Genomic DNA, 14,182 nt, shown 5'->3' with positions numbered 1-14,182 from the left:
TTTTAATTCTTTTTTTTTATATATATATTTTTTTTACTTTTTTTAAACTTTTTTTTTTGCATTTATTAGACCGCCTAGGGGTATTGACATGGGTGGGCGGTGTCGCGGATTGTCAGAGCGGTGGGGGTCGGCAAACATGGCTGCTCCGGAGCGTTAAAGAGAGCCTCCTGGAGTATCAGTAAGGTGAGGGGCAAAGTGGTAAAGTATATGTGAATGTGATTGTGTGGGGTTAGGGGCTAGGCTGTAGAGGGCAATATGAATTTTGTGGCTTGCTATGGTCCAAAGTGTGTGAGATTGCAGAGATGGTGGTGTGAGTTTGGGTTTTGTGGGGGTCCTGGCACAAACGTATGTGCGCTATTGTGATGAAAAGTAGCCTATTGCGCAATCGAGTGTAGTGACTATGTTTGTGGAAAATTTCAGCCAAATCGGTCGAGCGGGTTTTGTGTGATTGAGTAACAAACATCCAAACACACAAACCCACAAACATCCAAACTCACAAACTTTCACATTTATAATATTAATAGGATCTGCCAGGGCCAATGGTGCAAAGATGGCACAGACTTACAAAAAATTGTGACTTTTTATACCCTATACACCAGAATCTGGGCAGGTAAGTTTTCTGTAATTGATGGCATACTTCTTTAGAGGAACCCAGACAAAACTGAAGCTCAAATATGGTTGGAGGCCAGAACAAAAATGGCAATTTGTACATCCGCCACTTCTGGGGTCGGCTGACTGTCCTAGGTAAACAACAGTCCCCAGACAACTCCTTTGATGGTGACTTGCTTCTGAATGTACAATATTGGTTATTTAAACTTCCCTTTATCACTCTCAGAATAGCTTTGAATAGATATACAGAAACAAAAAACCACTGCCATGAATGAATGACAAATCAGGAGTGTTATTTGGGCACGGCCCCAGGTTTTCAACAATTGTTCTTTGATTTAGTTGTACGTTCTTAATACCGACATAATATGTACTAATTTCTGATGTTTTGTTGTTTTTCCTGGAAACCGTTTTCGAATGTAATACAGTAGCCTAAAGATGTTATCCATAACACGTATCACCAACTACACAGCAATGTGTCCCTGCAAAATGGTTTATCAACTCATACATTGTGCTGACAGTTGCCAAAAGTCATTGATTTCAACTTTTTTTGTCATCCTGTCCTTTCTTTGTGACTTGTGAGATGTTTCGAGTTCCTACCTGCTTTATGACACTTGGCCTGACATGGAGTGGTATTAGAGAGATACAGGTCAATAGTGTTTCAAAAGCTATTCATACAGTGGGCATTCGAGCACAGCCAACTACCACCTATGTCTGACCAAAGTATATATAGTGTAGAACAGAGCCTGAATATCTTCAACTATGTCATCATAGATGCAAAGGTAGAAGACAACCCCTTTGTTAATAGAACCAGTATGGTGATCAACCCCATAGCTGTAAGTTCCAGTGAAGCCACATTGGGCCGGACATTTCTCTGGTAACATTTGCATTAGCGACAATGTAACATTACTCATATAAATGGCAGCCCATGTAATAGACAGACAGTCTGGGTCTCAAGAGAGACTTTTGTCTTGGTTATAAATGAAGTCCAGTTGGATAATCGACTGTATGATAGACACCATATGCCAAAACAGAGCATATTCTACATATCATTGTCTATGGGAGTCTTTTATTTTTCCATTTTTTAATTCATTTTATTTACTTATATAGCGCCATCATATTCCGCAGCGCTTTACAGAGATATTGTCACAAGAAAGGCTCACAATCTAAATTCCTTTGTGATCACTCTAAGGCTATCCATACTGACACTGTCTAAGATTGTCAATAGATCAAGATGGCAGTATCAACTAACTGTCTGATCTCCAGGATGCTCATTTCTGGAAGGACATCAACAGGTCAACTAGGTTGAATTTTTTCTGGCAGATTTGCAAATTGCTCACTCCAGGCATTGGGGCAGTGCATTCAGCTCATTGCACACATCACAAGATGGCACTATAAGTAATAGTAAAGATATATATTAACACTTTGATGCTCATGATCCATTCCAAGAAAAATCCTGTTATGTGTTTGTGTATCCAGTTGGATTTTCCTAAAATATATGTGGCTGAAAGTTAAGTGTTTGTATGGAGATGAGCAAACTTTATAAAATGTTTTTTTACTTTACAGATTTACCATTTGGGAACAAAACGTCAATCTGAGTCTGAATCAGTTGGCCCTGAACCAAAAAAGTATATAGTCTGTAAAGGTTATGTACGATGGCCTAGGGGCTCCTACGACTCTCACTGCTTTCTAGGTATTAACAAACACAGCCTTAGTGCCACAGATATAGCTGTGGATACGTGTGTATGGATATGGATGTATGTGGATATGGATTGCAGGTGGTAGTAACAGTCATTTTAAAAACACAACACTGTCAGATTTTTTTTATGCTTTAAAAAAAAAAAAATTGTCTGAAATTATTCCTTTTTACACTTGGTGTTTCCGTGTCACAGTTCAGATGCTGCCTGCTCTCATGAATTCGTGGAATGCGGTCTTGAAAAATACTTTCCTTAGCACTGTGAGGAATTAATGTGCCACACTAGGGGCCAGCGAAGATGGAGATGATAGATATTTCCACAGCGGTTTTTCTGTTCTATCTATCTATATATATATATTTTTTTTTTTACTGTGACAGGTGCAGAGAAGGATTATACTGAAGTTGTTGAACCCTAGCTTAGTTATGGGATCATCGTCATCATCATTTTCCTGTGACTGAGATGATGAGTGATCCATATACATAATGTTTTCTGCTTCCTCCTACTACTTGCCAGATATTTCCAAGCAAAAACTCAGTTGCAGATGTAGGTAGTATACATATACATATATTACATTTGGTTTTGCTATATCACTTTGACCCCCCCTCCCAGTATAGAAGAGGGCTAGAATTGACGTCTCTTCCATCATTGAAGATGGCTAACATCAGCCGGGAGTGCACCAGAGCCCAGGAGAGATAAGTAACAGTGTTTTTTATGTTTGTATCCTCCACTGGGTCTCCGATTATTATAGTCTGGGGTACTGAAAAGACCCCAGAGTATAATAATTGTAAATTGGCGGTCCACAATGGGGCATGATACTGTGTGCAGAGGCCACAATGGGGGCGCATGTCAAAAGTTCGCCATGGGGCCCTGCCATTCCTAGTTATGCTGCTGCCTGAAACTTTTATACTTACCTAGAGATGAGCGAGTACTGTTTGGATCAGCCCATCCGAATAGCACGCTCCATAGAAATGAATGGATGCACCTGGCACTTCTGCTTTGACGGCGGCCGGCCGCTTAACCCCCCACGTGCCGGCTACGTCCATTCATTTCTATGAGAGCGTGCTGTTCGGATCAGCTGATCCGAACAGTACTCGCTCATCTCTGCTAGAGATGAGTTTTATAAGTATCATTGAACTATCAATGAGCTTTTGGCACCTGTGCATTTCTTCAGTGAAGCTAAGGATATACTCCCCAACTTTACTTCGCATATGCCTGTGGTTGGGCACATGCGCACTGAAGAAGAGGTGTACTGTACTTCTCTAGCATTGGAGTACAAAGTATTTTTATTTTTAGTGCGGGCATGGATACTGCACAACAGGGTGATCTGGCACAATTCACTCCCAGTCCATTAGGACTTGTTTTTGAAGCACAGATTTAGACTTTCACTTTTGGATGTTGGATGCCTTGCCATTGTTGCAGTCTTCAAAAAGCCAGTAAAGTGGAATACAAAACGTGACCACATTTAGTAAATTCACCTTTCAAGGAATTTTTGCAGGGGTGCATGCAGTTTGCAAGAATTTACCAGATGTTTGTGCACAACAGAGAGTGAATATGTTAGCTGTGTGGAGTACATTTGTTATATCTTACAGTGTTGGCCAAAAGTATTGGCACCCCTGTAATTCTGTCAGATAATACTCATTTTCTTCCAGAAAATGATTGCAATCACAAATTCTTTGGTATTATTATCTTCATTTAATTTGTCTTCAATGGAAAACCACAAAAAGAATTGTCAAAAAGCCAAATTGGATATAATTCCACAACAAACATAAAAAAGGGGGTGGACAAAAGTTTTGGCACGGTTTGAAAAATCATGTGATGCTTCTCTAAATTGTGTAATTAACAGCACCTGTTACTTACCTGAGACACCTAACAGGTGGTGGCAATAACTAAATCACACTTGCAGCCAGTTGAAATGGATTAAAGTTGACTCATTATGTCATTGTGTGTACCACATTGAGCATGGAGAAAAGAAAGATAAGATAATCCTTTAATAGTCCCACAGTGGGGAAATTTCAGAAGACCAAAGAACTGTCTGAGGACTTGAGAAGCAAAATTGTGAGGAGGCATGAGCAATCTCAAGGCTACAAGTCCATCTCCAAAGACTTGAATGTTCCTGTGTCTACCGTGCGCAGTGTCATCAAGAATTTTAAAGCCCATGGCACTGTGGCTAACCTCCCTAGATGTGGACAGAAAAGAAAAATTGACAAGAGATTTCAACGCAAGATTGTGCGGATGGTGGATAAAGAACCTCGACTAACATCCAAACAAGTTCAAGCTGCCCTGCAGTCCGAGGGTACAACTGTGTCAACCTGTACTATCCGTTGGCGTCTGAATGAAAAGGGACTGTATGGTAGGATGCCCAGGAAGACCCCACTTCTTACCCAGAGACATAAAAAACCTGGAGGTTGCCAAAAAGGCTGGAGTTTGCCAAAACTTACCTGAGAAAGCCAAAAACACTTTGCAAGAATGTTCTCTGGTCAGTAGAGCTTTTTAGGAAAAGGCATCCACATAGAGTTTACAGGAATAATAGAAGAGGCCTTCAAAGAAAAGAACACGGTCCCTACAGTCAAACATGGCGGAGGTTCCCTGATGTTTTGGGGTTGCTTTGCTGCCTCTGGCACTGGACTGCTTGACCGTGTGCATGGCATTATGAAGTCTGAAGACTACCAACAAATTTTGCAGTATAATGTAGGGCCCAGTGTGAGAAAGCTGGGTCTCCCTCAGAGGTCATGGGTCTTCCAGCAGGACAATGACCCAAAACACACTTCAAAAAGCACTAGAAAATGGATTGAGAGAAAGCACTGGAGACTTCTAAAGTGGCCAGCAATGAGTCCAGACCTGAATCCCATAGAACACCTGTGGAGAGATCTCTTGATGGCAGTTTGGAGAAGGCCCCCTTCACATCTCAGGGACCTGGAGCAGTTTGTCAAAGAAGAATGGTCTAAAATTCCAGCAGAGCATTGTAAGAAACTCACTGATGGTTACCGGAAGCGGTTGTGCGCAGTTATTTTGTCTAAAGGTTGTGCTACCAAGTATTAGGCTGAGGGTGCCAATACTTTTGTCCGGCCCATTTTTGGAGTTTTGTGTAAAATGATCAATGATTTGACTTTTTTTTCATTCTCTTTTGTGTTTTTTCATTGCAAGCAAAATAAATGAAGATATTAATACCAAAGAGTTTGTGCTTGCAATCATTTTCTGGAAGAGACCGAGTATTATCTGACAGAATAGCGGGGGTGCCAATACTTTTGGCCAACACTGTATCTCACACTGTGTCCTGGAGGGGGCATTCTTGGAGAGGAACGGTTGCAATTCTGGTGACTTATCCCTCAAACTACACACTAGGTGTCTACCCTGATGTACTCTTGCACACTTCATACGTCCCTTGCTGCAGCTAGTTTTGCCCTCATTGAAGTGGAAATTTGATGTGCATGTGAAGAGGTTTAAAATTAAAAAAAATATAGTATGGGAAGGTCAAGAACTTAATAAAATGTAAGCTATTCTAAAAATGGAGGCAGATCATGCCTTTGTAAATAATAGTTATCCCAGCATATAATAGCACTGATGTAATACATGGCATGATCTCCATAAAGTAGAAGAAAGGGTTGATATTAATACTTAGAATTTTCCACTATACTTCTGTAAAAACCAAGTAATTATGGTAAACTTTTGTGACGTGTCATTTTAAGAATGGGTGTAGACATTGAAAGAATGTCCTGTTTAAAGTAGCTTGCTTTGTTTAAAAACCAGTTTTGTTTCATTTCTTTATGCTACAGATTTGCCAATAGGCGTGGTGTGCTTACAGCTAGACTGCACTTCCTTCGTGAAAAACAAGCCTTTGGAATTGGCTTAATGTGGCAATAAATTTACATAACACGCAGTATAAACTCAGTTGCCCTACATAGAATATTTGTCATAAGTCAGTGGAATGCGTTTAACAACTGGTGATGTGATGCAGGCAATGCTAAGATCACACTGCAAGATAGACAAAGAATAAAGTATTCTACCGGATAAACATCCAGCCAGCATAAAGTCTAAGTGTTGCTAAAGATTTGCATGACGCTCATAAGGAAATGTACATGTCAAACTATCAGTTTACTAGCATTGGCTCTTTCCTGAAAGCTTTCTGTTTATTTTTTGGCAGAATCTTAGAGCCGCCCAATGGATCCTAATAAATGGTAGAGTGTTACTTTTTGCCTCTATCCTCTATCAGTGATTCGCAAGCTACTGCCTTATGTATACTGGTTCAGAGAGGTTGGTCAGTGACCGATTTGGATTGTTCATATCAATGAAATGCAAAATAAATCGGAATCTTTTCCCACAAATCTACATCTCAGTCTGCTCAGCTATCCTTGTTGTATAACACGATGTCTGCAGTTGGATTGCATTCACTATGGCAGGTTTACTTTAAATTATAGAACGCTGCTTGCCTACTTGGAAAACCTATCACATGCAGTTCATACACAGACCTTAAAAATAAAGGCATATGCAGTTAGGCCTTGTTCACATCTGTGTTTGGATTCCGTCTGGGGGAGTCCGCATGAGGATCCCCCCTAACGGCATACCGATCGCAACTGCAAGCGGTGTGCAGTGAAAGCACACGGACCCCGTAGACTATAATGGGGTTCATGTGCTTGCTGCCAGATCTCCGCAGGGATCAGGTGGACAGGAAAGTAGTTCACAATCTACTTTCCTGTCCGCATGATTCGTGCAGGCAGCGCAGCAAGCACACAGACCCCATTATAGTCTATGGTGTCCGAGTGCTTTCACTGCAAACCTCTTGCAGTTGCATTCGGTATTCCGTTCGGGGGGGGGGAGGGGACTCCCCCAAACGGAATCCAAACAGATGCGAACGAAGGGTAAGTAGTGCTTAGTGGCAGATGCAGGCAGGCATAGTTTAAGCTTTTAGAGGAAACTTGTCATGCTTAACAACCAGTCTGATCTGCCAGCATTGTGTTATAGAATAGGAGAAGCAGAGCTATATGGTTTTATGGAAAACAGAGAAATGCAAATTGTATTTTAGTTATTTGCATATCCGCTCATTCAGAAATTAGGAGTCCAGTGGGTGGTCCTACTTAGTGCCTAATAGCTATATATGCATGCATGCATTCACATATAGGGAGAGCTGTCAATCACCGAGTAAGACTGCCCACTGCAATGCTCGCCCATAGGTTGGGCTTACAGTGCCCTTTGCTTGTTTCAGTTACAGTAAGGAACATATTTTAATACACAGATCTCTTGTATGCTCATGATCAGCAAACCAGACCATACAGGTGAAACGCTTAGAATCATGTGCATACAGATATTCAGTGAGGCTGGTTTCACACAGTGCATTTTTGCTATACAACACATGCATTTTTTTTCAGCAAAAGCGCACTGCGTAAACTCAGCCTAAAACATTGCAACATAATAAGTCCAACCAGATTTCATTCAATAAGTATACTTAATATAGGAAGCTATTCCTCTACTATAACATAATGCAGGTAGATTGGTGAGTATTTTATGGAAAAAAAAAAAAACGCTCAACCCTACAATGCAGTCTGAATGGTGTTGTAATAGCAGGGTGCACGGAACCTCTGACCAAGAGGTGAATACGATAGTGAAAGATTGTAAAACATCCAGCACATCCTAATAAGTTAAAATATAACTTTTACTTCACATATTTAAAAAAGAAAAAAAAGCAAAAAGTCTTTTTCTTACAACATGGATCCAAGAATAAAAGCACGGAAGCCTACGCGTTTCGAGACCCGTATTGTGGTCTCTTAGTCATGGCATGACTAAGAGACCACAATACGGGTCTCGAAACGCGTAGGCTTCCGTGCTTTTATTCTTGGATCCATGTTGTAAGAAAAAGACTTTTTGCTTTTTTTCTTTTTTAAATATGTGAAGTAAAAGTATTTTATGGAGACCGCATCCCCTTTAACTCCATGCACAGGCAGAATATTTAGTGATTATATTAAAGTATTCAGCCCTAAAGATTATATACACATCAATAGTCAATCATTTTTAACTGTATACTGTTAATGAATATTCCATGAACCGCCATCAAGCAACCTCAGACAGCTTCATTTATGAATATATAAGTTATATTTATTTAACATTTTAGCAATATCAGAAACATTTCACAGAAATGGCTTAAAAAAAGTACAGTTCACATAGATTTATCACAACAACAGTTCAAGGGCGACAAAACTCGTATCCACACGCAGAAACTCAGCCCGTTCCACAAAACCAGTGTCATAGATGGCATAATCCCCTATCCCCCCCCCCCCCAAAAAAAAAAAAAAATTGATTATCCTTTATTTTATTTTTAAAGAAATCTATAAATGGTCATTGACTGAAACTCTTAAAAGGCGGAGGCCACATATTGCAGAAAAATCATTTTCTTGACCAAAGCCAAGAGTTGCTTCAAAGGGAATGGGAAATATAAATGGAGCACTTATACTTCTCCCTTCTGCTATGTCTACTCCTGACATTGGAGTAGCCTTACTCAACATGTATCCTCAACCAAAAAGGAGAAAAACCACCACAAACTAAAACCCACTGAAAAATATTGAAATCAACTATTACTTGCCATTGACCTATTAGCACAGACTAGATCACTGCACACTGCCTGCAGGCCCAAATGTGTCCTTGGCTGAGCTCCAGACATTACCAAATAGTTTAAAGGACAAGGATTTTGAGGCAGATGCGGTCTCAAAATTCAGCTCCAAATTCTGCCTGCTTTGTTTCCAATGGGAGGCAGAACATGGCGCAGTATTCTGCAAAAAATAAGCGCTCAGCTCGTTGTTCCCGCAAACTCCGTGGTAACTCCGCGGCAGAACCTGCGGCAAAAATCTCAGGCCGATTAGACCTATTGTGTGTAAGGCTAAACAGCAAGTAAACCTGCAGATTGTATAGGGCTGGAAAGTGGAGAAGAATCTAAAAGGTACAAAATAAGCATTAAATACAATTATGTGTAAACAATTATTTACAGAAAATGCAGAAGGACTTAGGCCAAATTCACATCTGCGCCTGCCTATCCATCAAACAGTGGACTGCTACAACAGCAGTTACATATGGAGCCCGATGGATCCCATTGATTATAATGGGCTACATCAAGTGACTGTTTTTAAACTAAAAGCGGTGTGCGGCAGGACATTTTCAGGCAGACACCCTGACACAGATGTGAATGCAGCCTTACTGGACCATATTGAATATGTGGCGACAATAAATAAAGACTGTGTTTCACTGTTGCTAAAGACTTCACGATTTCTGTGCAAAATATATAAAAGGCAAACAATGTCCTATGGAAAACATTGTCCTGGTCTAGTTAGTATACTATAAAAAAAGATTAGTATAAAAACCTGAATGCTACATTGGACAGTGTAAATGATTGATATTACTGTGCTTTTTTTTGTATAAGTTCTAAATAATCAACCCAAAAAAAAACACCAGATTTTTTTTTTATAAACCATTTGGTGTGAATGACATGTCCAAAACCATGTGTGAAAGACAGCACCACACAAAGTATGCCATGCGGTCTACAGAACTCCATTATTTTTTTTTTTAACCAATATTGAAAATCAGTGGTCTTCCACTAGTGGTGACCAGGAAACAACAGCTCAGCAGCTCATGACCCACCACAGGCTAGACGCCACCGATTTACATGATATTCTAGAACGTAAACTCACATTATTTATCCTCACAGTGTGGACGTCTGTCTACAAGTGGCAGAGCGACATAACAGATTAGAAGGCTGGTTTTTAGTTCTAGCCAACAAACTATTTCATAAATAAGACAATAGAGGAGTAGGAGTGCTTCTTAAGTATTCCTGAAAGATGTGCAAAACCGTCCATTTCACAGCGAAATGTAGTAAGGCTTCATATTTAAAACATTCCTGAGACGAGACATGGCTCCCTTATAAAGTCCATTGAAGCAAAGGAATTTCATAGAACTCCGTCCAGCAGAGATTAATGCAGATCCATAGCCAGAAGACATTTCAAGTTCTAGTTCTCATCCTCCAAGAGCTTCTGAAGATTTTGTTGAATCTGTAATAAAGATAAGAAAAGAGTTTACACAAATCCGCAGTATAGTTGAAACACTACTACTGCATCTAGAAACATTTCAAGTCAAGACCCTGAATAATGTCAGAAAAAAAAAAAAAAAAAAAAAAGGACGTTCTATTTTTGTTGAATTTTTTGTTTGAGGAGTCCAATATAAGGCTAAGGATCAGTTTTTAATGTCTGTTTTTGGGTTAGGTTTGAGTTTCGCTGACATTTAAAATGAATGAGTGGGTTGGGTAAGAACAGATTGATGAAAAAGGAATGTTAAAAACTAAAGCGGCCTTAGGCTGCCAATGCACACACAAGGTGCAAGTGTCAGCCTTCAAAAGACAGAAAGGATCATCATCAGCACAGTAAAGAAAGGTTGTGGCACTCACGATGGCTGCAGCCTTTCAAGCAGCAGATTCAGCATGGATCCTGGGTGAGGGACCCCCACTGATCACATAATGAGGACTTACCCTGTTAGGGGGCAATCACCCCTAACAAGCCTAAGGATAGGCCATCAATATGCAAGTCCCAAAAAACCCTTTTAGGCTTGGGTCCCATTTGAGAAGACACAACGTTTTGGTCACTGCAGCAAAAAATGCTGTCTTTTACATTACTAATAGATGGGACTCTGGCTAATCCTATCCACATATTGCTGAATTTAAAAAAAAAAAATCTGCAACGGAAACGAGCCAATTTAAAAAAAAAAAAAAAAAAAATCGCAGAATGTCAATTATATGGAAAATGCCAGCATTTCCATAAGAATAATAGAAAAAATGTGATGAGTTTCCGCTGTGGTCTCTTCTGCAGCAATTCACTGTGTGGGGTCTTAGCCTTATGCTGAGGCCACTTTTTTTTTTTTTTTTTTTTTTTATTGCAGATTTCCCGGTGTTTTTTTTTTAAGCCAAAGCCAAAAGTGACTTCAAAAAGTAATGGGTAATATAGGAAAGGGAAGAAATTGCATTCTCCTTTCCACTCTTGGCTTTGGCTGACAGATGTTTGGATATTACAATTCCCTTTGTCAAGAGGAGCAACATAATATCCTTTGGGAATACCAGGCATTTCTAAAAACATACATGTTACAGAAGAAAAAAAAACAAAAAAAAACAACCCCCTCCCCCCACAAACGCTCAAGAAAAATCAAAGCAATTACCTTATCTAGCTTGGCTAAATTTGCTGTTATTTCTTTAACAATCGCATTGGCATTTATTTGCCAAATCCCAGGACCCGGTCTGAAAAAAAATAAAAACAATGTACAGCTTTCAAATCACTAAAGTAGCCGATGGCAGTCTTGTAGTTTAGTGTGCAATACCTGCATGTCAAACAAGAAGAAGAGGGATATATATGACAGTCAGTACCAAAACAGCGGATATATGGATCTGAGTTCTATAGATCCCCAATAAGGAACCTAGAATGTATGGGTGCATACTAGGTCCATGTGCAATTTTTTTTTTTACTATGAAATACATAAGACAGAAGCTTATTTCCATCCCATTCTTAATCTGGTAAGCAGTTTGTGACTGTTCACTATCTCCAGTTCTTTGCATCCTTTAAATTACCTCCACTCTAATGATTCTAACACAGCTGGAATTATTTTAGTAGTGTCAACCCTTCACTGACAACCTCTTGATAGCGCTATTGTCACAAGAATATTAAGGGCTAGTTCATACGGAGTTTTTGCAGGCAGATTTTGACGCGGAATCTGCCTCAAAACCTGTCTGCAAAAACAGCTCCCATTGACTTCAATGGGAGCTGCTCTTTTTTTCCCACTAGCTAGTAGTGGAAAAAAGAAGCGAGATGCCACATCTTGCTGCAGATTCCGCGGCTCAAAACACGATCTTGTTTAGGCCCATTCTTTCGGGCCTAATCAGGAGCGGTATGCCATGACGGAATATTGATGTTGCATCTTTGCGGAATGTTTATATAGCAGAAAAGGTTTCCACGACCTTTTGCTCCATGTGAACACATCCTAACGCTGTTCACTTTACCACCCACCTCAGTGTATACAGTATACAAGCTATTTAATATAAAGTTGCACATGCAGTTAGATAGAGGACTGGTTCATGCAATAGTACAAATCGAGCACTTAACTGTTGGGACAAGATCCTACCGACCAAAGGCAGTGACATAATTCCGGTCCTATATTTATTTTTTTTATAAGGAGAACTTTTCATGAACTCACTAGAGATATTCTAAACAGAAGTATATGGAAAGAGTTGCTGACTTACTTCACTATTACTCCCCCAATCTAGTCTGGGAACACATTTTAATAAGTGGTCTAATGTGTGACTGTAATGGACTGATGACGGTTTATATATAGTAATAAGAGAGGAGAAATTGTAAAATGACTAATTTCAATAAAATTGCAAATAAAAAATGCAATATTGCATATATTAGTTTAATACCCGTCTGTCTACACACATACTGTACAATAGAATGGAAAAAGTGAAGTTTACAATAGCTGAGAGAAGACAACAAAACAAAAACACACACTTTTTATACTGGCTGAACACTAAACACTGAAAATATGCAAAAATAACCCAGCAGTTCCTTCCTTCATCTCTTCCTGTAAAACAACTGGCAGTAGCAGCCTCCCAGCTGCAGTATCTGCAGTAGGACAAAAGATCACCAAGCCCTGCTCATTTGTTAACCGTCAGACTCCTCTAAGCATACAATGTGAATCAGCAGCAGCCAACAAGGCTATAAGTCTTGGCCATGCAGAAAATGCTGAAGAATGACGGTAGGTTTACACTTACATCAGTTGTTTGTGGTTCTGCTCTGTCGGCTGTAGCTCTGGTAGAGTTTAGAATCTAGTGCCCAATGGACCCAATTGACTAGGAGGACCACCTTGTGTCCATTGTTTTTAAACTGAAAGCGCCGGATAAAAAAGCTGGAGCTCCTATGGAGACTGGCGCAAATGTGAACATAACCTGATAAACAGTGGGCAACTAATTCTTCTGATACATTGCATGACACAAAATGGTTACAATACCCTATTAATTTCCAGTGCACATAAGAACATTCTTACTCATACATAGGTGGTCTTTCAAAATCAAAAACAGAGAGACGATCCTCCAAATACAGAATTCGTGACTGCATATAGAAGGTGGAGAAAATCAGGATGCACACTCTGCAAAGACAGAAAACACCAACTTCAATAAGGATACATTCATACCACACACATGTGCAGCAAAGTTATAGATTAGGCCCAGTTCACATCTGTGCATGGGCTTCCATTCGGGGAGTCTGCTTGGGGACGCCTGAATGGAAACAAAATCCGCCTAAAAAAGCGGTTACGTTAGGAAACCCGTGGACCCCATAGACCAGGGGTGCCCAATACGTCGATCGCGATCTACTGGTAGATTGCAAAGGATGTATGGGTCGATCACGGGATGCAGGGATCCCCGGTGTCTGCTTGTTCACAGCGGAGGCTGAGAGTTATCTCTGGACACTGACAGGCTGGGACTGTGGCAGCCCCAGCCTGCCAGTGTCCGGAGATGACTCTCAGCCTGCGCTGTGAACAGACAGACAGCGGGGATCTCTGGGCGGCCACAGAACGCCGCTGTCTCCTGCTCTCACGATCCGCCAGGCCCTGCCCACATGCCCGGCCCCACCCACAGACATGCCTGCCCCGCCCACAGGTCCACCCGGTCCCGCCCTAGTAGAGCTTTTGCCTTGGACAGCTAATAAAGTAGCTCACACGCTGAAAAAGTGTGAGCACCCCTGCCATAGACTATAAAGGGGTCAGTATGGTTTCCGCACAAAAAATACAGAGAGAAAAGTAATACTTCTCTCTCCACATTATTCATGTGGAGAAGGGGACAGAATGTCTTCAGCCGCAGATGTGAACTG

General features: G+C 40.5%; 1 protein-coding gene across 1 annotated transcript in view; it reads right to left on the bottom strand.

Annotated features, from left to right (window-relative positions):
• Window positions 1-9,777: 9,777 nt before the first annotated feature.
• Window positions 9,778-14,182, bottom strand: part of GRAMD2B (GRAM domain containing 2B) — a 106,772-nt gene continuing 102,367 nt past the window's right edge. The window contains exons 12-14 of the mRNA XM_075272453.1: window positions 13,365-13,460; window positions 11,484-11,562; window positions 9,778-10,330 (exon numbers count right to left, since the gene is read on the bottom strand). Of these exons, the coding sequence (XP_075128554.1) occupies window positions 10,289-10,330; window positions 11,484-11,562; window positions 13,365-13,460 (217 nt within the window). The 3' untranslated portion in view covers window positions 9,778-10,288. The remainder of the gene's footprint in view (window positions 10,331-11,483; window positions 11,563-13,364; window positions 13,461-14,182) is intronic.

This window comes from Leptodactylus fuscus, chromosome 1, assembly GCF_031893055.1.
Source record: "Leptodactylus fuscus isolate aLepFus1 chromosome 1, aLepFus1.hap2, whole genome shotgun sequence".
In the NCBI taxonomy this organism is placed as follows: domain Eukaryota; kingdom Metazoa; phylum Chordata; class Amphibia; order Anura; family Leptodactylidae; genus Leptodactylus; species Leptodactylus fuscus.
The sequence above is the reverse complement of the archived record's forward strand: the minus strand, read 5'-3'. Positions and strand labels throughout refer to the sequence as shown.